At 39.2% G+C, this 27,978-nt stretch overlaps 1 protein-coding gene across 7 annotated transcripts in view; it reads left to right on the top strand.

The window, feature by feature from the left end:
• The window catches only part of Mindy3 (MINDY lysine 48 deubiquitinase 3), an 80,091-nt gene extending 52,457 nt beyond the window's left edge, over positions 1-27,634 (top strand). For 2 of the 7 annotated variants that reach the window (XM_029536284.1, XM_029536285.1), the window contains 7 exons: positions 8,576-8,648; positions 17,833-17,905; positions 19,556-19,643; positions 23,915-23,986; positions 24,079-24,115; positions 25,074-25,209; positions 26,679-26,750. In XM_029536284.1, the coding sequence (XP_029392144.1) occupies positions 8,576-8,648; positions 17,833-17,905; positions 19,556-19,643; positions 23,915-23,986; positions 24,079-24,115; positions 25,074-25,209; position 26,679 (480 nt within the window). In that variant the 3' untranslated portion in view covers positions 26,680-26,750. Of the gene's footprint in view, positions 1-8,575; positions 8,649-17,832; positions 17,906-19,555; positions 19,644-23,914; positions 23,987-24,078; positions 24,116-25,073; positions 25,210-26,678 lie in introns of all 7 variants that reach the window. The other 5 variants (XM_021192593.2, XM_021192592.1, XM_029536287.1 and 2 more) reach the window with 3 other exon arrangements.
• Positions 27,635-27,978: the final 344 nt, after the last annotated feature.

Below are 27,978 nucleotides of genomic sequence, written 5' to 3'. Positions count from 1 at the left end.
GAACTTTCGGGATAGCATTTGAAATGTAAATAAAGAAAATAATAATAATAATAAATTAAAATAAAGCATCCTGGGCAGAGGGCCTTAAGGCTGTTCTGTCCTGATAAAGCCTGGTTTTCTTTAGCAGGTAGTTGAGTCCACAACTCTAGCTACTTAATTGAAGGAAAAAGTTGTAGTCAATAGATTTTGTTACTGGAAATAGCTTTTATTTTATATAAATATTACTTACTTAAGGTATGACCATTACTAAATGTGCTTACTGAAATCTTAGTCTACAGTTTTGGTCTAGCCGTGACGTCTTTGACAATGTGCCTGCCAACTCTTGCTTTGTTTTTAATTTTTACTGAATTATCTATATATAATAGGGGAATTTGAAAGAGTATTTTCTAAATTACCCTAAAGACAGACCAAGTATAGGAGCAGTGTTGATATATTACAAAGTAGGTACCTAGAAGCATTGGGGATGAAGCATCTGGCCTGGCTAAAAAGATGATAGTTATACACATGGGCTACACATGTGGGTTACACATGTACAGTCATGGAGAGAGGGCTACTCATTACTCTTAGTGACATCAATGATTATAGTGCAGGAGTTTCTCATAGCCCTCAGACATTGTCTCCCATTGCTGTGTGCTTTTACTGTGCACGTGGAGCTTAGAGTTGTGTGGAAGAACAACCTCAAAGGCTTTTTCTATGCTGATGACTTGGGCTTTGCTCTTACAAAAGGAAAGGTGCCACATAGCATGGCTACTGTGGAGGTAGCCTGGGGATTTTGCATGTTTTTTGAAAATGAAAACTTAAAAAAAAAAAAAAAAAGATTACTACCTAGCTAGCTTTAAATGATACTATGTGTTTTGAGAACATTTAATGATCAATTAAAAAGTATTTCTTGATAGTTCCCAAATGATTTTGGTATAATTAACAAGACCAAGTCAGGATGAAGTAGATTATGAAGTGGCTTTAGACTTTACTTAAAATCAAAAGTCAGTTACATTTCTATTCTCTGGTCTGGAGGGATTCTGAATGGCAATGTAAAATGTCTGCAAGTTAAAATAGCACTTTTCTAGCTGTACTTGCTGCACTGGGTAACCTGCTTGAGGTTCTTTGATTACAACTACAGATTCTTCTTGATGTAGGAGAAAGGTGCGATGAGTAGATTTTAAAGACCTCCTCAGTTACCCTGCTGGTACCTAGCCAGCATGGGCCCGCTGTTTCAATACACATTAAGAAGAGGTAAAGTTACAACATTGTAAAAAGACTTGTGTGCAGTCGAATAATTATGCTGATAGTACACAGAATGCTGCATGAAACAGAGACATGATTCAGACTGCTGACTCTGGCATATTGGGTATGCCCTTTATAGCTCAGTTCCTGCTTCTCTGCCACAGAACAGCACAAGTTAACAGGAATGAGGCTGGATGGTCTTGAAGGCTGTGTGTGTTTTCCACCAGTCCCTGTTGACCTCTAAATGAGCTAAAGACAGATGACTCACCCTAAGAACGCCATGGCCAAAGCACTGATTGTTTCATGCGAATATACAGAGGTCATTTTAGAACAAAATAATTTTGATGGTAACTCTAACTGAACATATTTGACTCTTGTGTTTAAGATGTTTTCTTCCTAAGAGAATTTGAATTTCAGATGCTTTAACCTATTGAAGCTCTTACCTAGATGGTTAAAGTAGAGATGAAGAAAAGGCAAGTAACTCTAATAATGTGAGTGACTTAGAATTACATCATCAAGGTCTCTTCAGTTAGAACTCTGTGGTGAGTGGGAAATGGGAGGCTTAGTGGTGACTATTAGAACATCACATTATAAGGTAATTTTGTTAAGGTCACTATAATGAAAATGTTTTAAGTACTGTGACATGAAGTGCAAAGATTAAGTCTTTCTTTACTGACTAATAGATGAGCCAGGGTGAGGAAGAGCTAGTAGAGAAGTAGAAACTAAGGATGCATGTACTGGAAGACTGGGAATGTGCTAAATGTGAATGAAGTCTGAGAGATCTTACTGTCTTAGAAGTAGAAACTCTGAGGGAGAGAGTCCTCTTCACACTCACACAATTATTCATGAACGTTTTAGTTTATTTCCTTGATATAAAATATGAAATTTGAGGATTATGATGCCCTCACTGAAGTATTCTGCTTTAGGATTATAAAACACTCCAAATTAAGAAGGAGTTATATTTCTGGTTAAATTTGGTACACAGATACATTGAATATGTAGCCAGATTTGCCACATGGATCCTGCAGCCATGGCTTTTTGTACTAGGAACTTTGCTTCTCCCCAGCATCCTGACAGAACAATGTGGCCAGCAGAACCAAGAGAACAATGTGCTCTTTTGATCAAGTCTCGTATCTTGCTGGGTTAGCATGGAACATGCTTTTATCTTTTGTTGCTTGGAATTTAGATACAAGGCACCTTTAAGTTCTTTCTTGTGAGTATGTGTTTGAGACACTTCTACTGCTGGAGATGTTAACATAATCCTTGTTCCAGTGGAAATGGCAGTGTCCCTTCCCTCAACTTTACAAATGATAGTACATTTCCCAAAGTTCACTTAAGAATAGTAACATAACGCTTTGTTTTTATTATCAACCAACTCATTCCCCTAAATGGGGTAATTTGCTTATGTTCTTACACAGAATACTACTATAGTTCTTTATTACAAATTGTAAATGTATAGGTATAAATTTGTGGAATGTAAAGAAATATTTTAACTCATGGACTCACTGTGGAATAATGTAGATCAAGTAAGTTAGTGTCCATTACCTCCAACCCTTATGATATTTGGGGAGAATACTTAAGATTTACCATCTAAACAGCTTTGAGGTGTAGTCACCTACTGTCTGTTCTTCTCATAGTATGTACTAGAACTGAAAGGGAAAATCTTCCTTCAGTCCGATTCTTTATCCTTGGGTCTCATGTCTCCCTATTCCTCTTAAGCCCAATCTTCTGTAATCAACATTCTGATCTATGCTTCTGAATTCAGTTGTTTTAGAGTTTACATATTAGTGAGTAGAAGAGCTACTTACCCTTCTGTGCCTGGCTCTAGTGCAATAATTTCCAATTCTGTGGCTGGTAATGGAAATGACCATAGTTCTTTTTGTTAAGACTGAGGAACATTCCATTATATGCTGCTTTTCTTAAAATTCATTGATTTGTTATGAGACATTTGGCTTATTTCTATGACTTGACAGTACACCTGACTTCAAATCTTTAGGGTTATCCCAAAGGTTTGGGATTGCTGGATTTTACAGTAGTTCTTTCAGAGAATTTCCACACAGTTTCTCAAAACGGCTGGGCTGTTGTACATTAATTCCTAGCCACCATGGCAACAGCTATTTTTACTTTCTTGCTGACACTTGCCTTTTCTGACAATGACAAGGAAATTTCATATTTTTGCCATAACTTGCATTTCCCTGAGTTCCAATACTGAGCTTTTTTCGTTTGTTTTCAGTTAATTATGTGGCCTTTTGTGTGTCTTGAGAAATGTCTAGTCATGTACCTCCCCACTTTTTAAATTGGATTTTTGTTTTCTTAGGATTAAGTTTGGTCTCCTTATATATTTGAGACAGTAACTCTTTATGACGTGGCTTACAAATACGGGTTTTTAATTTGGCAGTTACTGGGATTTGGAGTGAGACCCTGTAAACACTGCCATGGCCAGTGTCACTTGGTTTTTCTCTATTGTGTTCTTCTGTGGTTTTATAGTTCTTTTTCTTACATTTAAGTTGTAATCCATTTTGAAATGATGTTCATATCTGATGTGAACTACGACTCCAATTCCGTTGTTTTTGATGTGAAATCCAGTCTTCTTACAATGTAAAGAGACCTCTCTCTGCCTATTAATCTATTTTTAAAAATCATTACTTTGTATGTATGTGCACACACAAGCACATACAGAAGTCAAAGAAGGACTTTCAGGAATTTTCCTTCCACTATATGATTAACAGCATTGAATTCAAGTTGTCAGCCTTGGCAGCAAGCACCTTCCTCATTGGGCCATCTTGATGGTGTTATTCAAGCTCCATTGCATGCCAAGATTAATTTCTGGGCTGTGCGTTCTGTACTGTTGGTCAGCATGCAACACAGCTTTATCAGCACACTCTTTATCAGCACCACACTCTTGTTCCCGTTCGTTCTTTGTGCTTGTCACTGCTTGCCTATTGAAGTCCTTTGGTGGCTCTTTTGTGGAAATTTTAAGATTCTTTTCTCTATTTCTATGAAAACAATATTAGAATTTTAGTAGATACTGCATTGAATCTACAAATCACTCTGGGCAGTATGAACATTTAAACAATGGTAATTCTTCTGCTCCATGGTTATAAGAGACCACAATGAATAATTACATACCAAAAAATAAATAACCTAAGAAAATTAATTTCCTTGACAAGTATAACTATCTAATTATATTCAAAAGTAATTTAAGAAAATCAGAGGGAGGAGTACTTTCAACCCTGGATCCTAAAGTAGACAGTGGCTACACAAGGAAAGTCAGGCAGGGTTGGTAACGCCTGTGATCACAGCACACAGGAGGCTTGGAGGAGGAGGGGGAGCAAGGGTTCCACACCAGGAAGACAAAATGGTAGGAAAGGAGGCAAGCCAGCATCCTTGATGGTCATAGATACAAAATTCCTCAGCAAATATGAGCACATGGAATTCAGCACCATATAAAACAGATACTATAAATGGAATTTTTAAGTGTTATTTAATAACTATTGTTATTAATATGACCCATCAAGCCCTCCCAATAATTGAAGCAGAGTCCTATGGAATTTTTAAAATCAGCTTTAGCACAATTACTGGGTGAATTTCCCTTAATCTATTTTTCTATTCATTACACTGTTAATTCTCTAGCTGCATTCCCCAAGTATTTGCCATTTGAGTTTTGCCTGGGTTATTTCTGCTCCACCAGTCTGTCCTTACTGGGCCTTTCACTGGGCCACGTGTTCCTGATCCATCACATCTAATGAGGACCTCCTGCTCTCTATCATATTTCTCCTTCTCCCCTTTTCCCTTTCTCCCCTTTTCCCTTTCTCCCCTTTCCCCTTTCCCCTTTCTCCCTTCTGCCTTTCTCCTCCTCCCCCCTCCTCCTCCTCTTCTTCCTCCTTTTAGTGGTCCCTTCATGCTACTCCCAGGCCAGGAACTTAAGTCCCGTCTACTATTCTCCACAGTAATTGGCTGTAGCTATTTTTATTTAACCAAGTAGCTTTAAATTGGGGAACAAAGTTTATACAACATCATTTGGTACTGGGGAACAAAGTTTATACAACATCATTTGGTACACATGAGGATCTGCTTGTCAGAGGCAACCAAATCTTGGGAGCCAATATTTAGCATTTGAGTACATAGCAGCACCAAACCAGCAAAATCATCCACATCCAGGATTGTGTTCCTGGCGTATGAGAATGTTCCAAGATATAACAATCAATAAATATGACACAGCACACCAAAAGAATGAAGGATACAAACTTTATGATTATCTTATTAAATGGGGGGGAGGGACAAAAGCATATGACAGAATGCAGTATGTTTAGATGATTAAAACGCCACCAAGATTTCTATAGAAGGCATTCACCTCAGCACAGTAAAGACCTTATGCAAGAAGCCTACAGATTCTCAACGGTGAAATACTGAAAGCTTTTCCTCTGAGCTCTGGAAGAGGACAAAAACTTCTACACTCAGTCCTTATGTTTGCCATAGTGTTGAATGTCCTTGCCAGAACAGTCAGGAGTAGAAGAAACAAACTCACCTGATGATGTTCCATAGGAAATGCTACAGCTTAGAAACACTGTTGAAGCAAGCAAAATGTAGTGAAGAGTGTGTCAACCTCCATTTATAATAGCTACACAAAAGTACCAAGGAATAATTAAAACAAGGACTTGAACAATCTACACTCTGAAAATGGCGAGCCATCAGTGACTAAAATGAAAGGAACATACACATGGGAAGACGCCTTTAGTCGTGAAATGGGAAAGGAAAGAAGCTTGTTTTTTAAACAAGAAAAGTCTGATTTTTTTCTTCCCTCCTGTCTTAGTCAGGGTTTCTATTCCTACACAAACATCATGACCAAGAAGCAAGTTGGGGAGGAAAGGGTTTATTTGGCTTACATTTCCATACTGCTGTTGATCACCAAAGGATGCAGGACTGGAACTCAAGCAGGTCAGAAAGCAGGAGCTGATGCAGAAGCCATGGAGGGATGTTCTTTACTGGCTTGCTTCCCCTGGCTTGCTCAGCCTGCTTTCTTATAGAATCCAAGACTACCAGCCCAGAGATGGTCCCACCCACAAGGGGCCTCTCCCCCTTGATCACTAATTAAGAAAATGCCCCACAGCTGGATCTCATGGGGGCATTTCACCAACTAAACCTCCTTTCTCTGTGATAACTCCAGCTGTGTCAAGTTGACACAAAGCTAGCCAGTACACCTTCTATAGTTTTAAGTGATGTTTAGAAATTCTATGAAATTTTTTTAAGTGCATCAAACTCATCTTCTCATCGCTAATTGATACTACAGAAGGATGATTGAACAGACAGATAGGAAAAATGAGTATCCATTTGCACACAGTTGAAACCTCTGCTCTCAAGCTGGCCAACATTGTACATGTTGTCATCCACTGGCTCCCACAGACCTACAGAAGAGGGCTGAGGAAGGGAGGGAGGGAGGGAGGGAGGGAGGGAGGGAGGGAGAGAGAGAGAGAAGGATGGATTATGAATAGTTAAAGGGGCTAATGTTTGTACTAGAATAAATGTAGAATATAGATAGCTAAGGAATAATACTATCTCCAATGTTAACAGTTGCTCCAAGACTCTTGAGAACTGGGAGACAATCCTAGCTTTAGCCCAGAAATACATTGAAGGCTATATTGGTGATGTGAGTTTTAAGAAGCATTGTTCAAGAAACTTATGTTCTTAGTAGAATGCTTACCTAGGGTAGGTGAAGTCCTGGATTCTATCTCCACATCTTATAACCTGGAGAGAAGTGCATATTTATTATTTCAACACTCGGTGTACAGGTGCCAGAAATCAGAAGTTCAAGTAATCTTTAGCTTCATAATGAGTTTATGGCCAACCTGCTATATGTGAGACTCTGTCCAAAAACAAAACAATGTTTGGAACAAGTAGGCAAACATGATTTACAGCTCTCTAGTGCCTACAAAAATTACAAATTATTCTTCCTATGATCCAGCAACCCACAGTAGATCTCTCCTACAAATACAGTTAAGCCTGCATAAGACTATTCCTTCACATTTCTTTGATGCATTGTTTATGATGGCAAAAGATTAGACAGAGCCCACGAATCCAGCAAGTAGGGAACTGAATCACGAGTTCAGAACAGCATTGAAAGTTAAACCAAAGACAACAGTACTGGGCATGTGCAGAGTAACACTGAGTATGTCGGCATGGTCTCTGGGGTGGAAGTATGAGGGATAACATAGGGCCTTTCACTCTTCTTTCACGGAGTACATAAAAGTACGGAAGTCTGGTGTGACTTCATTGCTTCGGTTCCCATTCCGGATTTTTCATAAGAACAGAACATGTCCTTCCATCCTGAGGAAGGTAGTCCAGGATCAGGTGAGACTTCTCACTGGTTCCTTTTGTCCTTCCCTTCATAAATGAGATATGGGTGAGCAAGGCTAGAAGTTAGAGTATCTATCTTTAAGATTTGTCCATATACATTTTAAATTTTAGCATTTATACCTCAAAGTTGTTATGTTTTGTTTTCTGTGTTTGATTTGGTTTGAGATGATCTTGCTGTGTAGCCCTAATTGAGGGTTTGAGACGGTGTGAAGGGATGCCTGTTCTCTGATGAGGTGTGTCTCACTGAACACAAATATAAGTGAAAGCTCAGACAGAGGCTACAACCAGTTGTCAACACAGGGCCCTCAATTCTGCTTCCTTGTCATCAGAAGTAGGATGTCGCAGAGACTTAGATATGTGTGATGAGGTTGTATAGAGAAGCAATAGCAACAGAGCACTGTGAGTCTCTGCTGCAGTTTTGATGAGCAGTGATGCCCACTGTGGTGAAGAAACTCAATCTATAAAGGATCTATAACCCTGCTATTATAACTCTTTGGAAGCTAAATTGGACATACAGACCGTGATGCATGGGTTACATTGCTCTTTCTAGTGTGGTAACTGGCATTACAGTCCTATGTATGATTGCACTTTAGTCTTTGCTATTAGAAAAATCTCATAGTTTTGAGTCCTTGAAAAGTAGATTGTTATCTTATATTTTCTGTCATTGGAAATTAGAGGATATTTTAAGCTATGTATTTCTTTACATAAACAGTAGTATATAATACACTTACAGGTCATGGGTTTTCTGAATATTGAATTTTATGTTAATTGCTTTTATAATGTTGGCATGAAATCCTTTTAGTTTTCTGTGGCTTAAGTCTCATTCCATCCTTGGGAAGTAAAATTGAGCACTGGAGAGAGTTGGTGATTTCTCTACCCACTCTCCTATGCTGCATTTATTCTGTCTACAAATGCCATCATTTCTCCACCCCACATGAGCGTTCACTGTTAATACCACAGTGTTGCATCTGGCTGACAGTATTCATTTTATTTTTAGGATATGGCTTTAGTTGCCCCTGAAGCGCCTTCGGAACAAGCCAGAAGAGTTTTCCAAACCTATGATCCAGAAGGTAAGCGTTCTGTCAATACATTGTGTATCTTTATGTTTGGAACATCGATACTGAGGTTGTATTCAAAAGATGAGTTGGATTATTAAATGGAAAATAGGTGGTAGTTCTTTAAAAAAAAAAAAAAGAAAGAAAAACTTAGGAGAAGCAGCAAAAACTAGGTATCAAAGAGAGCTCGCAGCAAAGCTAGCAGGCCGTGGCTCGCATCAAATCCCACCGCTGAGTGAGCGTGTTTCTTCGGGTCCTCACTTCCTACTTACACTACATGTCAGAGGTCAGCCTTCACTTATGTAGTAGCCTTTCTTAGTCCCTGGTCTTAATAAACATGGAATGACCAGATCAGGAGCTAGAGAGGTGCCTCAGCAGTTAGAGTATTGTGCTACTCTTATAGAAGATCCAAATGGGGTTCCTAGTACCCATAGGTAGGCTCACCTGTAAGTCCTGCTCCATGGCATCTGGTACTTATGGCCTACACACACACACACACACACACACACACACACACACACACACACACACACACACATACTCACACACACACACACACTAAAAAGTAATTGAACAAAGAACTTCATGTGAAAGAATATCATCCTGATCATTTACCTTCTGATCTCACATTTACTCTACCAAAGTGAGTTTTGAAAATTGCACATGTATATCATTTATATGTCCACTGAGGAGTTTTGATGTCCTTTTCTTTCTGTACTGAGTTAAACATTATGCAAAAACCCTGTATCTGCCTCCCTTAAAGTCAACTTATTTTGACATAAGTCATCACATTGAAACCAAAGTTGTCCGGTCAGGGGAGTCCTCTGAAGACCTCAGTTGTTCCTGTGTCCTCTGTCTTCAGCATTAAGGTCTTTACTTTTGACACCTGTCCTTCCTCTTAGCAAGGCTGCTTTCTAAGGGTTCTGCTGTCACTGCCTGGGCATGGAGCAGTATTGCTGATGAGTAACAGAAAAGGCTGAAAATGAAAATTCATTGCAGTACTAAGCCTAAAGGTTGCTTAGCCGGGAGCATTGATGAGAAAAGAATTACCTTCACTAAAATAAATCATTATAGGAAGCGGTATTATTCAAGGGTGAAGAACACATTTTGCTTGCTTACTTTTTATTTAATATTTTGGTTTATATAGCCTTGCTTTACTAACACACATACAAATTTGGAGATGAAAATCTTTTTCCTTAATACTTCCTCTAGTAGAAGCATGAATTATATTGTTTGAATTATATTACATTCCTCACCATGACAATAGAATAAATAAATGGGCTTGTACTGGCAGGCACTTTTTCTAGGACACCACATCTTATACTTGCTTTGTTTTATTTTTTTTAAGACTTACTTTTATTTTGTATATGTGTATGTGTATATGCCAAGCATGGGGGTTGGGTTATGCCACATGTATGTAGGTACTCTCTGAGGCCAGAGAGGGGGTCAGATACCCTGAAGCTAGAAATTAAAAGTGGTTGTGAGGCACCCAATGTGAATACCAGCATTTTCTGCAAAAGCAGCAAGTGTTCTTAACCACTGAGCTGTCTCAGCCCCTACGTATCCCATCTCATAAACATAATGGTGGCTGGTATTTGTGTGGAACATTGCAACTTAGAAAATGTTTTACCTCCATGAATATATTAAAGCCATGTCATGCTTTAATTTAATATTAAACTTTTAATTTAATATTTGTTTAACACTAATTAATTTTAATATCAAATTAATTAACTAGTTTGTTATTAATATTATTGCTATTAATAATTGATATTATCAGTTACTGGTGATTTAATATTAATTTAATAGTAAAGCCACCTGTATGTGACTGGTGATCTGGGTCAGTGTGGAAGTATTTGCTATGCTGACATAAGGAATTAAATTTAGCTTCTCAAAACCCACATAAAGGTACCCAGCCATGTTGATGTGTGCCTGTGATTTCACTGCTGAGGACACAGAGACAGGAAGAGCTCTGAACCTCACAGGCTGGCCAGCTAGCCAAGCTAAACCATGGAGCTCTGGGCTCAGTGAGAGACCTGCCTCAATAATGAGGTGGAGAGGGAGTAAGGAAAACACCCAACATCCGCCTCTCACCTACACACACATAAGTGCACACACACTCTTATGAATACACATAGACACCCACAGTGACGCACACACAATCTTTGCCATGAATCTATGAGATAGATACTATCACCTTTTTTCCCCAGTGTTGTTAAACTAACTTTGTATGTTTAACTTTCAAAGGTACATATGTATTTTTAAGATCCAAGAGTAGCTTCTAGATGTTCTAGACCAAGAAATCTCAACCCCTCCGAGATTACCAATGTCTGTGTTATGACTTAAGTCATAAAGATGCTCTGAACTTGTTGGCATTAGACTATTGCTAAGAATTTGGTATTGACTCTCCATTTGCTTGAGCAATTAGAATAATATGTATTTTAGATTCTTCAAAATTCTAGAAGCCTGCTACTTATTTTGATGTCAAACAAAGTTATGAGATCAAAGGTGTATTTTTAAATTGCTAATTTTTCATTTGGAATATTATCAAAATTTTAATCTTAGCAATGCCTTATTATACCACTTTAATTATTTGGCAGGGTTTCATGATTAAATCACAGATTTAAAAAAATGGCAATAATAAACAGCTGCTCAGAACATAGTCGGAACGGTTTATCAGGCAGCATACCCTTATGCACAAACTTTTAACCACATCCAGTTTTATCTGTTGATCATTTCATGGAGAAAAGTATTTGGATCTGGGTTTTGCTCTCAGGTAATTGCTATAATAGGAATTTTTCTTGAGTAGCAATGAAGTTAATAGAATGAAGATAGACTGACTGAAGTGTCCAGACAAAGGCAGAAGAGGCATTTTCTACTGTGCTTCCTAAGATGCTGAATGTCAAGTAGAGATCTGTGATGGCCAATAAGCAGGGGGCTTTTCCAGATTCTAGGTCTGCCTGTTGGTGGCCAAATAAAATCTGTTTCACATTTAGAGGCTCTGGGCTTTTAGCTCTGACTTAACTAAGCAAAATAATTTTTATCCATCTTTCCAATTCATCAAAGCAAGCTTATGGGCTTGAATGTCTTTGAAAGTGCTTTCAGACAAGTTATTTTATTCTTTAGACCTCAAGTTATTTGTAGCTGGACAAGTTGTAGTTACACTAACCCTTCACAGTAAAATCTATGCACTTTAAATTATCACAAATGATCTGGAGCCTTTGAAGCAAGGTCAGTCTGTCTTGAAAAGGGTGAATTCTGATAGTCCTGACCTGCCTAGGCATATAAAATGAGGCCTCCCAGGTGAGCAGCTGCTTCCTTTATTCTGTAGTTGGTTGTAGGACTTTTGGACACATTTTTTAGAAAAATTACCTAACCCTTGAATAAAAACATAATGTTGGCTGCTAATGGAAAGTAGAGGCAGTCTCCTGGAATGAGTGATTATGCCTTGTGTGTGGAAGGGAATAAGCCAGTGACAGTTCAGAATTGCTGTCATTTCTAACTGCCCTCCAGAGCCTTTGCTTGTGTCATGGTACTTCTCACATCAGCAGAGTTGGGGCCACTTTCTACGCTGTTTTGTGTATATACAGCCACCATTTTTGTTGTCAACACTTAACTTCTTCATAATTTCTCACATGTAAATATAACTTCCTGTCACGCCTCTAGGTCTCCCATGCGCTGTCTCCTTGCTCTCTCAAATTCTTGTCCTCTTTATTTATCAAATGTTACATATGTATGTGTATGTATTCCTTAATCATAAATACAACCTGCCTAGTCTGTATAATTAGTTATTTGTCTGTCTGTGACCTCATGGTTGACCATTTGTGGATACTGGATTGAAGGGCACTTCCCCAAAGAAGGCTGGGTCCCCCTTCTCAACACTCCTTATTGCCTGTAGTGCTTTGTCTAGGGTGGAGAACCTAAGAGTTCCTCTTTCCATGTTACTGTGCTTATTGTTATCTGTGTTCAGGGCTTGTTTAGACAGACATGCTGTTGAGACTTGATGGCTGTAGTTTCCCTGGCATTTCTAGGAAATGAATGCTCTCAGCAGGCCTTTGTTCCTTTGGCTCATACAGTCTTTCTGTCCCCTCTTGAACAATGTCCCCTGAGCCTTACATACAGTTGTTGTGTTGCAAATATATGTTTGGGAACTCTTATGTGTAATATGTTTAATTTCTTTTCCTGCTTAAACTCCTTTAATTTCTCTCTCTTGCCTTATTGCTTCAGATTGTACTTCGAGTACTATATTGAAAAGGAATGGAGATAGTGAATAGGCTTTTGTCTTGTTTCTGGTGTCACTGGGATTGCTGCCAGTTTTTGTCATCTTAGGATAAATTTAGCTATGGGTTTCTCATATATAACTTTTAGTATGTTGAGTGTCTTAGTTAAGGTTTTACTGCTGTGAACAGATACCCTGAGCAAGGCAACTCTTATAAGGACAGCATTTAATTGGGACTGGCTTACCTGTTCAGAGGTGTAGTCCATTATCATCAAGGCAGGAGCTGGCAGCATCCAGGCAGGCATGCTGTATGAGGAGCTGAGAGTTCTACACCTTTCTAGCTTTCCTCAGCTACCTTCTAGCTTTCCTCAGCTGGTATCCCATGGTATCCCATGGCTCTGACATCTTTTAAATTTTGGGGTCTCCAAGTGAACTTCAACTTCACAGCTTCTTGTTCCACACATGATCTTCTGGGCTCCTCGAAAGGGCTTGCATCATTTCTCCAGCTCTGCCCTCTTGTAGCACTCTAGGCTCTGGTTGACTCCACTCCAATGCTGCTGCTGTTCTTGGTGGTCATCCCATGGTTCTGGCATTTCTAATACACTGGGGTCTTCAGCTACAACTAGGCTTCACCAATAGGCTCTCTTCATGGAGCCAAACCTCAACTTCTTTGCATGAACCCTTCAATCCTGGCCCATCGTCTGCAACTGAGGCTGTACGTTCCTTCACCAATGACATTCCCTGGCCTCTCACAGTGTCAAGCCTCAGCTGCTCTCCACAACCCCTTCACACCTTCAAAACCAGTACCACTTAAATGATTCTTACACATTACCAAGTCGAGCTGCACCATGAGGTACAATCTTGGCAATCTCTGGAGCACAGCTTCTTAGTGCTCTCAGAAAACACTTTCCAGATTTCACATCAGTGATACTGGTCTCTTCTTAATCACAGCTAATTCTTTTCTCCAGCTAACCAGCATCAGCTATCCCAGGAATCGCTTCTATTCTTTACTCTACAGCTGGAGTCACATGGCCAAAGCTGCAGAGTTCTGCTGCTTGCCAGGGATGGAATATGTCCCCATATTATATTATGTTATGTTATATCACATCATATCATATCATATCATATCACATTATATTATCACCAGCTTTCTGTTTTCTATCTTCTACTCCCTAAGCTTGGCTGTCCTGGAACTTGCTCTGTAGATTGACCTTGAACTCAGATATCTGCATGCCTGTCTTCTAAGTGCTGGGATTAAAGGTGTGGTTTACCACACCTGGACTTAAGTTCTTTTTCTATTTAAAACTTGCTGTATCTTAGGCTGGCCTTGAACTCCGAGATCTCCTTGCCTCTGTCTTCTAGAATTAAAGGTGTGTAACACCTTGCCTGAGCCTAAGCTTTTCATGGCCACTGTTCCTCAAGATCCAGAAAAAAAAAAAGTCCAAGTGAAAACAATAACCAAATAATAATAATGCCTAACATGATATAACTATTCCTTGTTCAATGGCAAACACACAAACACTAAGCTAGGCTGGGTGGGATTACGCCCTAACTCTGTTTATCTCCTTGAATACAGGATTCAGCTCCATTTCACTTCTTGGTGCCTGTTTATTACTTGAACTATACATTTTATACTTTTCCTTTCTAAGCTTGCTATGCTTGTTCAAAATGTTCTTCCTGAGACTTAACCAGAGAACAAAGCCTCTGCTGGGCTTTCTTGAGACTTCCATTGTTAATGCAATTAATATGAATCTCTTTACCTTAGCCTCAGGTACACTCTTCAGACAGGGACAAAAAAGCAGCCACAGTCTTCACCAAAATATCTCAAAAACAGTCTCAGCCACATATTAAAATTCTTCTCTTAAACTTTTAGAGCCAGGCTTCCAGAGTTCTAATCACCCTCAGCAACAAAGTCGTCCATATTCCTACTAAGATACCCCATTAGACCCCATTTAAAGCAGTCCACTTAGTCCAAAGTCCCCCAATCCACATTCTTCCAAACAAAAGCATGGTCAGGCCTATCACAGCCACACCCCAGTCCCTGGTACCAACTTCTGTCTTAGTTAGGGTTTTACTGCTGTGAGCAGTCACCATGAGCAAGGACAGCATTTAACTGGGGCTGGCTTACAGGTTCAGAGGTTCAGTTCACTATCATCAAGGCAAGAGAATGGCAGTGTCCAGGCAGGCATGGTACAAGAAGAACTGAGAATTCTACATCTTTATCTGAAGACCACTAGAAGAAGACTGGCTTCCAGGCAGCTAGGCTAAGGGTCTTAAAGCCCATGCCCACAGTGACATACCTACTCCAACAAGGCCACACTATCAATAGTGCCACTCCCTGGGCTAAACATATTCAAACCACCATAGATGAGATATGTTTCCTCTAGTCCTGTTCTCTCTAGACTTTTATTATGAAAGCATATTGGATTTTTGTCAAACAGTTTTTCTGCATATATTGAGATGATCATATGATTTTTATCATTAATTTCACTTACATGACTTACTACATTTGCTGACTGCTTGTGTTAAACCATCCCTACATGTTCAGCATAATATGTCTGCACTTGGTTTGCCAGTATTTTATTAAGGATTTTTGAGTCTGTGTTTTCTGGGTATAATGGCTTATAGTTTTCTTTGTGTAGGTCTTTACCTAATTTTGGTTTTCAAGTGACAGTGACTTCACAGATGGAGTATAGGATGTTCCTGCTGTTCCTCCTTCCCCCCTCCCTTCCTCCCCCCACTCCATGTGTCTTTTTTTTTTTTTTCTATCTTTTTTATTTGTTTAGTAATTTAAGAAGGCTTGGTTGTAGATCTTTGACAGCCTTGTAGAATTATGTTGTGAATCCTTCATCCCTCTGGTCCTGCACTGTTTTCAGTCTGAAGGATTTTTGTTACTGTTTCTATCTCATAATTTGTTATGGATCTGTTTAGGTTGTTGATCTCCTTTCAGTTTAATTTTGGTAGTTTGGATGAATCTAGAAATTCTTTTTTTTTAAGATTTTTTCCAATATAGTATAGTTGTAATACAATATAATGTGGGCTTTTAAAGTATTCCCTTATGATCTGAATTTCTTTGGTGTTTATTGTAATGTTTCCCTATTCACATCTGAGTCTGATAATTTGGATCCGTCTTCCTTCCTTCCTTCCTTCCTTCCTCTCTTCCTTCCTTCCTTCCTTCCTTCTTTCCTTCCTTTTCTTTCTTTCAATGAGTTGAACCAAGGGTCTGTCTTGTTATCATCTCAGAGAACCAGTTTTTAGATTTGTTTTCTGTGTTTCTATTCCTATAATTTCTACAGATTTTTATTTTCTCTCATTGTTTACTGGTTTTGAGTTTCATTTGTTCTTGATTTTCAAATTTTTGAGACACATCACAAAGTTATTTGTTTGTACTCTGCTTTTTTTTTTTCATTTAGGCACTTGGGGCTATAAAGTTCACTCTTAAAACTGTCCTTACTATGTCTCGGAGGTTTTGTGTTTTCATGTCAGTCCAGGAGCATTTTTATTCCTACCTTGATTTCTCCTTTAACCCATTTATCATTCAGTAATCAGTTATATACACCAAGATTTTGTGTACTTATTAGAGATGTGCTTTCTATTTAAGTTTTGTTGCATTATGGCAAATTATTTCAACCTTTCTAAATTTAACATTTATGTCCCAGGTTGAGTTCTATTTTAGAGACGTGTCTAAGGGCTGCTAAATAGGATATGTATTGTTTGATCTTTGGGTGGAATATTCTGTAGGTATCTGTTAAGACCATTTGATGGATGGTATCATTTACTTATGATGTTTTTCTGTTTATTTTTTTTCCAGAAGACTAGTCTCTTGGAAAAAGTGGCTTGTTCAAACCACATATTAATGAATTGATGCTAATCTCTGTCTGCTATGGATGTAGTAGACTAGGACAGAGAACAGGATGTATGGGCCAGGTTGGGCCTGAAGGTGGGATTTTGCTTAGATAGAATGAAGTCAGATGAACTCTGTGTGTGCCAACACAGAATGTGAGTTCTGGTGTATGTCTTGAATGTGAAGGCATATCTGAGGTTGGGAGAGGTATATGGAGCAGACAGACCATCAGATGGAGTTCCTGACTAGACGCTGGTACAAGATGATAGGGTGTGGCTGGGCAGAGAGATTAGGTACAGAGAGCAAGGAGCCTGCAGACTGTAAGCAGGTGGCATGCTCCTATGTTGAGCATGGAGTTTGCCGACAGCACTTTTGCCTCCACTACATTTCAGCTTTAGCTTTTTTGTGAGGTGTGTTAGTGCTGTTTTGTCATGTTTAGTTGGAATGTTTTTTAACTGAATCTGTAGCTATTAGTTATTTTGAAGCCTATTTCAAGATTTTTTTTTCTTAGTTTTACACCATCAGTTATCTAAATAGAACTGGACCACTACATTTAGTAAACTGAAACTGTAACAAACAGAATTTGTGCTAGGAAGTAGTGACTCATGTCTTTAATCCCATCAGTCTGTAGGCAGAGATAGGCATGAGTTTGAGGCTAGCCAGGTCTACAGAACAAGTTCCAGAACAGCCAAGGATACACAGAGAAACTCTGTTTTAAAAAACAAACAAACAAACAAACAAACAAAAGAATTTGTTGTAAATAATTCTGTTCACTTGATTTCTTCATGACAATTTAAAGATTTAGCTAATTCCTGAGTAATGTTGTCGTTTTAAGTAGAAAGAGTTTTTACCCATTTGCAGGTTTGTCAAGCTCCTTTATTAAAAAATAGGTTAACATTAAAGTTTAATTGGAGTTCATAAATCGATTTTTTTTTCCTCCCTTGAAGATAAATCTTTGGCTATATGTCTAAGAAAATTCATCTGAGTAAGTACCTAGGAGCAATGTGCTTTACTGAAAAAAAAAAAAAAAAAAAAAAAAAAGTTCTTCAACTCTTTGTATGTCTATTAAGTCATCCACTCCTCCCCAGAACCTGATCAGAAATGTTCGTATTCCAACTTCTCTTTAATATGTTTTCCAGATAATGGATTCATAGCTGACTCCCTTCTAGAAGATGTCATGAAAGCCTTGGACCTTGTTTCAGATCCCGAGTAGTGAGTGCAACTGGAAGTGTTATTTTGATCTATCAAAAAAAGATTCTATCAAGTTGAAACATTATATACATTGTTACCCTATATGCTAAACCTATATAACAAAACAAAAATTTAGGGAAAAGGCCTAATCCACTCTGAGGACAGAAGTTAATATACCTATTATACATACTGTCAGAAGTTAATATACCTATTATACATACTGTTGCTTCTTGACTCTATGTTGGGTTGTCTTGCTTTTTAATATAAGTCTTTCAGTATAATTTGAATTTTTTCTACCTAAAAAGAGACTTTGTTTTTTGAGATTTTATATATATATATATATATATATATATATATATATATATATATATATATCAATTGAAAATAGTGACTTTGCCTTTGCCTCAGATCACAATCTAATGGCCTTCCTCAGACCCTCTGAATCCTTTGCATATCGCAGGCAGGTGATACCAGGTGATACCAAGGCTATGACCGTCATGCTCTAGCATCTCCTAGAGCAGAGGCCACATGTCACTGAACCTGGCTAGAGACCTCACACAGATGTAACCTTCATAAGACATATTTTAAAAGTTTTACCCCTGAACACATCGCTCAAGTTCCATTTCTAATAAAACAAACAAATAAAACCCCTTGAACTCACTTAATCCAAACAAGTAGAGGGAAGGGAGAGACAGACAGATACCCGCCGAGCTCTGAGATTGGTCTCCCAACAGAGACCTTCCCAGGAAGGGAATCCTTAAGCCCTTTTGTCTGGCTCCTCCTGTTCCAGTCCTTCTCCAGTTGTCTGTTGGTAAAGAGCTTGAGCCACAGACTCCCGTGAGCACTGGTGAAGTACCCTGGGCAAGTTGATCAACCACTATGACCCATAACTCCCAAATATGGCTCTTTGCTTGTTACATAGTAGGCTAAATTTAACTTGGCATTTAGAGTTTGAAATAGCTCTTGGGGAAAACCTCTACATAGACAGACAATTGATGGTTTCAGCCTTTGAACTTCACTCTCCATTTCCCTGCCTCCTAGAGCTGCTCATTCTCGACACTCTCCACCAGCCTCCATTACACCTGAATGGCAGGAGCTGGACCACAGGGCCATGACACTCACTGCAGTTTCAAGCTTTTATGTCTGTGTCCTTCAAGTTAGATTGTCCACGGATGTTAAGCATCTATCTCATCTAGTTCTTAAAGTAACATTTTGAAAGGCATGTTCTTCTTATCTGATCTACCATTGCCTCTTGGCTTGCTCCCATTCCTGGAGCCTAAAATAGTTTTTTGAGAAGTAAATGCTCTATTTGATTGTTGAATTCAGTACCTAGGGAACAAAGAGAATCTGTCTTTGGGAGGTTATACCCTGAGTTTATAAGTCTTGGTTTTTAAATTACTTTACCTAATAAGGAACAATATTCTAAAGTCATCGTCATAATTTAAATTTTAAATAGTAACAGATTACTCTGATTTAAAAATAGTCAAATTTTGGCAAATTAAGTGTCATTCCTGTGTATTTGTCATTAAAGTTCTAAAAAGAACAGTTCTTAGGGTTTTGGCATCCAAAAGTGTAGCACCAGAAATTTTATCATGAAAGAGCAAAATAGCTTTGTGGTGTTTTGTCTTCTTTGGTATTCACTGTTTTCCTCTTTCCTTTTTTCCCCTATAGTATAAATCTCATGAAGAATAAATTAGATCCAGAAGGACTAGGAATCATATTGTTGGGTCCATTTCTTCAAGAATTTTTTCCTGATCAGGTAACATATTCAACAGAATATATTGACTCGTTTGTTCTGCTGAGATGATCATCTGTGAACTGAACTTTTTTCCCTAAAGTGTAGATATGAGACTAAGAAAAAAAATCTATTATATAAAGGCCTTTCCATGCAGAGGTCAGGAAGATAGGAGCCCATATGCTGTGTAGTGCTGAGAAAACACACATGTCAGTACACTGATATAGTGCCTGGGGTGAGGTGGGTGTCTCAGTGGGTGCCAACACATTGATACAGTTCTCAGAGGGCAACTTTGTATTCTAATACAGTGCTGCAGTGCTCTGATGTGTATGTATCAGTACAGTGATAGAGCGTGAGTGTGTCAGCACAGTGTACAACACACAAAGTGATTCTGCACACACACACACACACACGTGTGTGTGTGTGTGTGTGTGTGTGTGTGTGTGTGTGTGTGTGTGTCTTAGCAACTTTCCCCTTTCATCGGGCATATGCTGTATAGTGGGTCTGTGTCCTGGTACAATTGTATAGACCTCAGAGTATGTATGTCAGTACAGTGATACATGTGTGGTATGTGTATTCATGTAGCCATACACTCCTCTAATTTGGAGGCTTTATGTCACTACAGTGCCACAATTCTCTGAGCGTATCAGTGTATCAGTACATTATTTAGTACTCAGAATTCTGATGGGTAGCATAGAAGGGTATAAGACTAAAAAAGAAGGGTCAAGCCAGATGTGCATGTAATAGAGACATCACATGGCTTCCTCTGAGCCCGCGCTCACAATCTCAGGGCCTGCCGGTTAGCATGCATCTTAGGACACTGCCAAAGAAGGGAAGGATAGGGGCTCCTAGTAATGAGCCTGAGTGCTGGAAGAAAAGGGTGAACAGAGTGGCTTTATTTGTAGTGGAGCAGCACCGACTCTTCTAAGGACAGTCTCCCATTGGGCTTTGATGCCTCAGTTAGCCAGCTCTGTTCTCAAACTCTTGGGTTGTGCCTGCGCTGGTGGCAAGCCACTTCTATATCATGCACAGGTCTTTGGTCTACATGAAACTTGTTTTACCACTGAGCTAGTCAGTGTAATATCATGGTCACATCATATCAGCCATTTAAATTGTTCCAATACAAAATGCCAATTTTGTGTAACTATGTAATTATTTAATTTTGATGTGCTTGCTAATTTGATATCTTGGGTACAAATCAGACTTGACCAGAGTAATTGGCATTGGTGGCATTTGGTCTTGTTTTAGTAGAGAACATAGGTCCCTGTTGGTTATTATGAATAATGGAAGTGAGTAGTACAATTCAGAAGCAACCAATACTATAACGGCATAGGGGACTGAGCTTTTCAAACTTCGGCAAATAATTTATGAAAAAACAAAAGACAAAACAAACATTTTTTTTTCTAACATTGAAAGGGCACTGTTAGATTATAATGTTTGGTGTATTCCCATTGGGCTTTCCTGAAAGTTCCTTTTTAGAGTCTAAAATACTTTAGATGTGTCAGTGGATGGTCAGTTATAGCATCATAAAGGTTTGGAGCAATATTTGAAGCTGTGGTTTTATCCCAAGAAGGCTGTTGCCAAGACATTATTGGAAATACTGAATGCTGTGTTTTAAATAGGAAACACGTCTATATTAGGGTGGGGTTGAAAACTGCTTGTGCAGTGTAAGACAGTTACAGGTTCTTTCGGCTGCATGTATGCTAATTATAAGATGATGATTAACATTAGTATGACGTATTAGCTCAAGGAATTGGTAGTTTTATGTTTTGTAAATGTTTTTGCATATACATTTCTTCTTTTTTCTTTGATAAAATGCTTTATTAGATATTTTCTGTATTTACATTTAGAATGTCATTCCCTTTCCTCATTTCCCCTCCGAAAATCCTCCTACCCCATCCCCCCTCCCCCTGCTCACTAATACACCCACTCCTGCTTCCCTGTCCTGGCATTCCCCTACACTGGGGCATCGATCCTTCACAGGACCAAGGGCCTCTCTTCCAATTGATGTCTCACAAGGCCATCCTCTGCAACATATGTGGTTGGAGCCTTGAGTCCTTCCATGTATACTCTTTGATTGGTGGTTTAGTCCCAGGGAGCTCCAGAGTTACTGGTTAGTTCATATTGTTGTTTCACTTGTGGGGCTGCAAAGCCCTTCAGCTCCCTGGTTACTTTCTCTAACTCTTTCGTTGGGGACCCTGTGCATTGTCCAATGGATGACTGTGAGCGTCCACTTTTGTATTTGTCAGTTCTTTGAGGATGCACATAATGAGTGTGGTCATATGTACCCCAGGGACGTGTACCCTTTTCATTTGATCTAGTAGCCCATTGACTCCAATGAGGGTAACTGCCTTTGTGGCAGTGTTCCTTGAGGTGGTAGAAGAATGTACTAGTTCCCTGCTGCTCCACAGGAAATGTCTCCCCATGGATCTAGTAAATCAGGAGCTTAGGGGACAGAGCATAGCAGTGTTGTAGCACAGCAATGTTGTACATGACTCTAATGGATTTCCACATTAGCACATTAGCACAGATACCTGCCTCACAGGAGACTTTCCCACGTCTACCTATTTCCAGCCTGTGGGAACTCAGACCCTTGTGTCACACTTGCCTTCCCACGTGAGCCACACCACTGGTGTCCTATCTGTACTCAGTGCACACCAGCACTGTCCCTCATGCAACCAGCATCCTTGGCCAGCATCCTGCCTAACAGATGAGCAGAAGGGCCACTCAGCAAACATGTTTGGGTAGTGAAGAGTGCATAAAGGAGATAACAGAAACAGATTAAAATGTCAACAAGGAAAAGAGTTAAGTCGGTCAGCTTTCCTAAGCGTGCTTCAGGTAGCTACAGTGGAGAGAAGCCAAGCCAGGTAGCTGGTTTACAATGAGAACAGCAGAAGCAGCTATCTTCATTAAGCATATCCTGTATGCCTTATAAATGGAGTACAATTAACCCCTCATTTTTGGTAGTGAAGATCAGAAAATTTATAAAAAGGTTTGATGTCATTCAGCTGGTGCCTGGCTGACCCGAGAGCCCATCACTTCTCCCTTCCCCTGGAAGGAAAAGTGCTTCCAGCAACTGCAGCCTTTGTGGTGTTTCCATATGCCACCTGATTGATTAGTTATTCCTCTAGTGAATACAAGCAGTACTCAAGGAAGGAAAATGTTTAATTTATAAGTTCAAATAAATTGTCAAAATCAAGAACCAAGTCACTGTCGTCTGAGTAATCACAGTCATCATTAGCACAATTAGGGGACGTCACCTAAATGATGGAAGCTTAGATTTTAGCTGGGAAGTGTTACAAGTGAATGTGAAATGTAAAGTCTTCCAGAATAACAACCCAATGATTTAAAGTCACCATTCTCAAACTAATTGAGAAAGCTTTGACTTACAACTTCCAGAAGAATAAGATTACCAGCTTGTATGGTCAGGAAAAAAAAAAAACAACTTTACAGGAAAGATGTGGGACGGGTCTTAGAAAATACAAAAGGGGTATTTTAGAAAGAGATGTGTCATTCTTGTTTGAAGTGGAACTCAAAAGCTGCTCCCAGAGCCTGAACTCTAGAGGAAGCCCTAAACCCTTCCCAGAGCTCCCCACCTTCCTTGCTCTCTCAGCAATGCTGCATCCTCTTAACCCATCTTTTGCTAGGAGCTAAAGCAAGAGTTGCCAGCAGCTCACTTCCCACCAGGTAGAAAAGCTCTATAGAGGGACTGTGGCCCAGGTTGGTTCATATCCATCCTTTCGTATGTCAGGATGGCTAAGGAGACAGGCTGGAGAGCAGGAAATGGTCTACAGGAGATCAGCCAGGAGCCAGGCACTTTGGGTGGGAATAAAGTCTGGTTAGACATGATATGTTTTGGTTTCTGTGAAGTGATATTGTTTAATGGAAACTTCTGATTCACTTTTGTGGGCCAAATTGAAGCTATTGGTGAATGTGTGTTTGTGGTTTAAATAGAGGTGGTGTTGCTTTGTTCTCCACTGAGGAGCAAATGTTTTGCAGGATGCATTTTAGGAGAAACTTGTTAGGCGCTTGTCCTTTTTTTAATGTAATGCACACATCTACTTAAGAGACATGACCAAGTGTAAAAGAGCTCACACTGGTCAGGGCTTCCCTGTCCAGAGGCAGCCGCTCCCTCTCTCAGGTCTTCTGGCAGTAACTCTATACACGCTGTCTTTATCAAGTGAGTCCCCAATAACAAAGATTCATAGATTTTCATCTCTATATCCATTGCTCATTAGAAATTGCTTGATAAAAAGATATAACTTAAAGTTTTAATAGTCCTTTATTTATAATAGGGCTCCAGTGGTCCAGAATCTTTTACTGTCTACCACTACAATGGATTGAAGCAGTCAAATTATAATGAAAAGGTATGAGAATTCACATAGTAGTTTGTCTTCAGCTGGGTTGATGAACTAAGCGGGCATGACTGTGTCTGAGTCTCCTGCATTTGCTACTTCAGGACGACGTTCCAGGAGTCTCCCTGCTGCGACATGTGTGTAAGAACTGGCTGTATTCAGTTTGACTCAGCTGTAACCTGTATTCAAGCTCTGCATGGATCTATGGAGCATTTATTTCACTGTGACAAAATAACTATATGTTTACTCTGTGCAAAATGTTACTCTGGACTGTGGCTTTCTTTCCAAGTCAGCAGTTCTCGTTAATCCAAAGAAGGTTGTTATTTATCCATTTAAATGCAGAAGTAGATAACGCTGACTTGTTTCGATGCTGTTTTTGTTTTATTTACCAAATGGCTGTGTTGAGTGTTTACCTAGTCCTAAGTTGCACACCACCATCTGAGGTCAGTGTTGTCTGTATGTGGCTGCTTTGCAGAGGGCCCTCAGCACAGGGAAGCAGCTTGTCCAGGGCCAGGAAATGGCAGAGCTGGGATGGAGGCCTGTGGGATGGAGGCCAGAGCCTGTGCTTTTAGCCACTTTACTTTGTTCCTCTCCTTTCGAAGTCTTGGACCAAAGGGTAGATGCCTTGCGTCTGGCTGTACCAGCCTGGTTGTCTGAGCACTTCACTTTTTTGAATGAAATGCTGGTTTTTTGTGGCAAGTCTATTGTCTTTGCATTTATTCTGGAAAAAGCCACAGTCTTTTATTAGAAGGAGTTACGCCTTTTCAATTTGATCTCATGCTGTTTGGAGGATGGCAACAGAAACTAGATCATAATGTAAATTACATACTTTACTAAAACCAAACTAAAAGGCTAAATTTTACTTTTATTTTCATAATAAAATATAAATCAAAACCTTTCGTATTCCCAAAAATCATTTTCTGAGTTTATTGCCATCTGTAATATTGTACAATCAGTAAGAGCCCCTGGGTGCTGTTTCTTATTGTGTATTAATGAATGCTCGCCTAGTTGTTGAAGTTTGCCTAGCTTCGTCATCACGAAATGTTAATTCACTGCCGCGATCCCTGCAAGGTAGTCAAATATTATCCATATTTTACAGATGAGGCCTCTGAGACAGGGAGATTAAGTGACTCACCCAGAGTCACACAGCAAGTCATTGACAGAGCAGGGATTGGAACGGAGTTCCTGATTCCCAATCCTGTCCTTGGTCTGCTTGGCCACGCTAACTGTATATAGTAAGTCTTCAGATCATGCTTGTGACAAGCATCTGACATACTAACACAAGATCAGAAATCAAGACATATGGAAAATTAACATGGCATACTATGTAACAACCGTAAAAGCAACACATGCATCTCATTTATACAAAAGTATAAGGTCCTGAAGTTATGCAGGGGCTAGAAACAGGCCTGAGTGCTCAGTCAGGTCCCACTTAAGACAGCAAGCTTAACAAACAAACACACAAACACACAAAGAGGGGACTGCAAGCCCACTGTGGAGAGCACAGGCTAGATCCCACTACTTTGCAGAGGGGTTCCTGCTCTGATGCGGTGAGCAACTGGAGAACCAGACCCAGTCCGGACTTACAGCCCTTTAGACAACTCTTCAGAAAGTAGCACTTTTGTTCTGAGGTTGAAAACTGTGAGTTGTAATTTAATATGAAAAGTATATTTCACCTTAATGCCTTTGGACTTCCCTAAAAAAGAGCATTCTTTACCTATGGCAGCTGTGTTTTTAAGGGAACTCTTGCTAAAGGCTGGTAAGCTTGTTTCTTTTGGCTCCTTGGTCACATAGCTTATGGCTTTTATGTTAGACCAGAATTGCAATCATGTGTATCAGACACTGAGTGGGTAAAAATACTACACATACTCTGGAAGAGGGCAGTCCATAGCCACCCCTTTTAATTACATATTTAATATAAAATTAACATAAACTTACATGTTTAACATAACTTGAATCCTTGATAGTGAGTTAGGGTTCTACTGGTATGTCAAATAATTTCAAGTATTTTCTTTGAAAAAAATAATAAGCAAAACAATGTTTTCTGGTGTCTTCCCAACAAATTATATCAAATATGATTGTTTCCACAGGTTAGTTTACCCTGTCATCCTTCCATGACTCTTGTGTCTGTCCTCACATCTTTTGTGATTTTTTTTCTTCCATGATTTTCATACAATATAAAATATACTCAAGAACTGCATTTCAAAAGCCATTCATTCCAGAGACAGCAGATTCCATCAGCGTGCATGCATGTCACCTTCCAAACTGAAGTGCACAGAAGGGCAAGTCAGAGGGCATGGCTGCTCTCTGTGGAGTAACAGGAGCAACTGAGTGCCTTGGTCGTCCAGCCAGAGGAAACCCAGCATGCCATGTGGACAGCAGGGGAAGACACGCCCTGTTGACTATCATTTAAAGAATGATTTGTCATCTAAAAGTGTATGCTTATGATTCACCTTTTTTTTTTTTTTGTCTTGATCTGAAATTGTCAGTTTTGCCAGTTAACTAACAACTAAAATGTATGTCACCATCTTATTCACAAGTTTGTTTTGCAGATGCTCTATTTGGGTGTAATTCCTACGAAAAGAGTTAGATGTGAATCCCCACATAACTTGCTCTTAGAAATGCACTTGCCTGTGACGCTGTCAGTAGCCACGGAGACCTGGCTACGAACATTAACTGACCTCCTGGCTTTTCCTCTCGGCAGGTGATGTATGTGGAAGGGACTGCGGTGGTTATGGGTTTTGAAGACCCCATGCTACAGACAGACGACACTCCTATTAAACGCTGTCTGCAAACCAAATGGCCGTACATTGAGTTACTGTGGACCACAGACCGCTGTCCTTCGCTCAACTGAGTTGCCTGAGTATTTGTAAGGAAGATTGTCAAACTAGGTGTTGAAAGGGGGATTCATGACTGGCTACATAAAGCTAAACACTGGTATTGTTAATTAACTATAAATAACAATTAAAAACACATTTTCAGTGTTTAAGATATGTTTAAATTATTTGTTCTAAAGCTTTATGTTAAAGGTTATCCTATTTTACTCCTTTCTGTGAAATTTACTAACAAAAATTAAGCTTTAATTAAAGTTCATCACTTCTGCAGTCAGGGAACTGGTTGTTACCAGATTATAAACACAATATTATAGCATTTTTATAAATGGGATCAGTTATAAAAACCTGCCTGGAATATCATTTCATTCATTTCATTTTAGTGTATTATTTTAGCAGCCTCCATACCAAAATGCAGAAGTTAATTTTTGTTAATTTTGTTTTTCATCAGAAATACTAATGCCACAAATTATAGGCCCTGGCTATTTGGTAGCTAATTAACTATAGCATGTTTACCAAAAAATAAAATAAAATAAAATAAAATAAAAATAAAAATAAAAATAAAAAAAGGATACTATGTGGGAACTTCTATTTGTTCACAGGTGCACAGTAATGTTTTTTTTACAACGATAGGAGAAGAATCTTTTTGCTGGGTGGGCTAGTCATTATCACTTTCACTGTATTGCTAAATACACTCTCCTGCAAGCCAGCTTTCTTGTATATTTATAAGTGTGGTAATGCATGAGAACCTCTACTGTTATATTAGCATATTGCGTTATTTATTATGGCCCCAGCTAATACCATAAATAAAGACTTTTCTTTAACTACATCCTTGCACTTTTACATTAGTGACTCAATATCACCAAGTGCTCATAATGATTTCTGCTGTCAACTCTACAAACAAAATGTTCCTCCTGGAAGTCTCATTGATGCTGCATGAAATGATGCAGCATAATACTTTGTATGAATTTTACAAAGTGTCACTCAACACTTAGAATGAGGACTAAGGATGTAACTCAGTAGGTAGGGTGCCTATCACACATGAAGCCCTGTGTTCAGTCTTCAGTACAGTGTAAATTGGGCATGGTATTGCACACCTGTAACGTCCATCTGGAAGCTAAGCTGAGATGCCTCAAAGCCATGGCTGGAAGCATCTCTAGAGGTGTTGATGCA

The sequence above is a fragment of the Mus pahari genome, chromosome 3, assembly GCF_900095145.1.
Source record: "Mus pahari chromosome 3, PAHARI_EIJ_v1.1, whole genome shotgun sequence".
Classification (NCBI taxonomy): Eukaryota; Metazoa; Chordata; class Mammalia; order Rodentia; family Muridae; genus Mus; species Mus pahari.
Note: the sequence above shows the minus strand (reverse complement) of the source record. Positions and strands in the feature narration are given on the sequence as shown.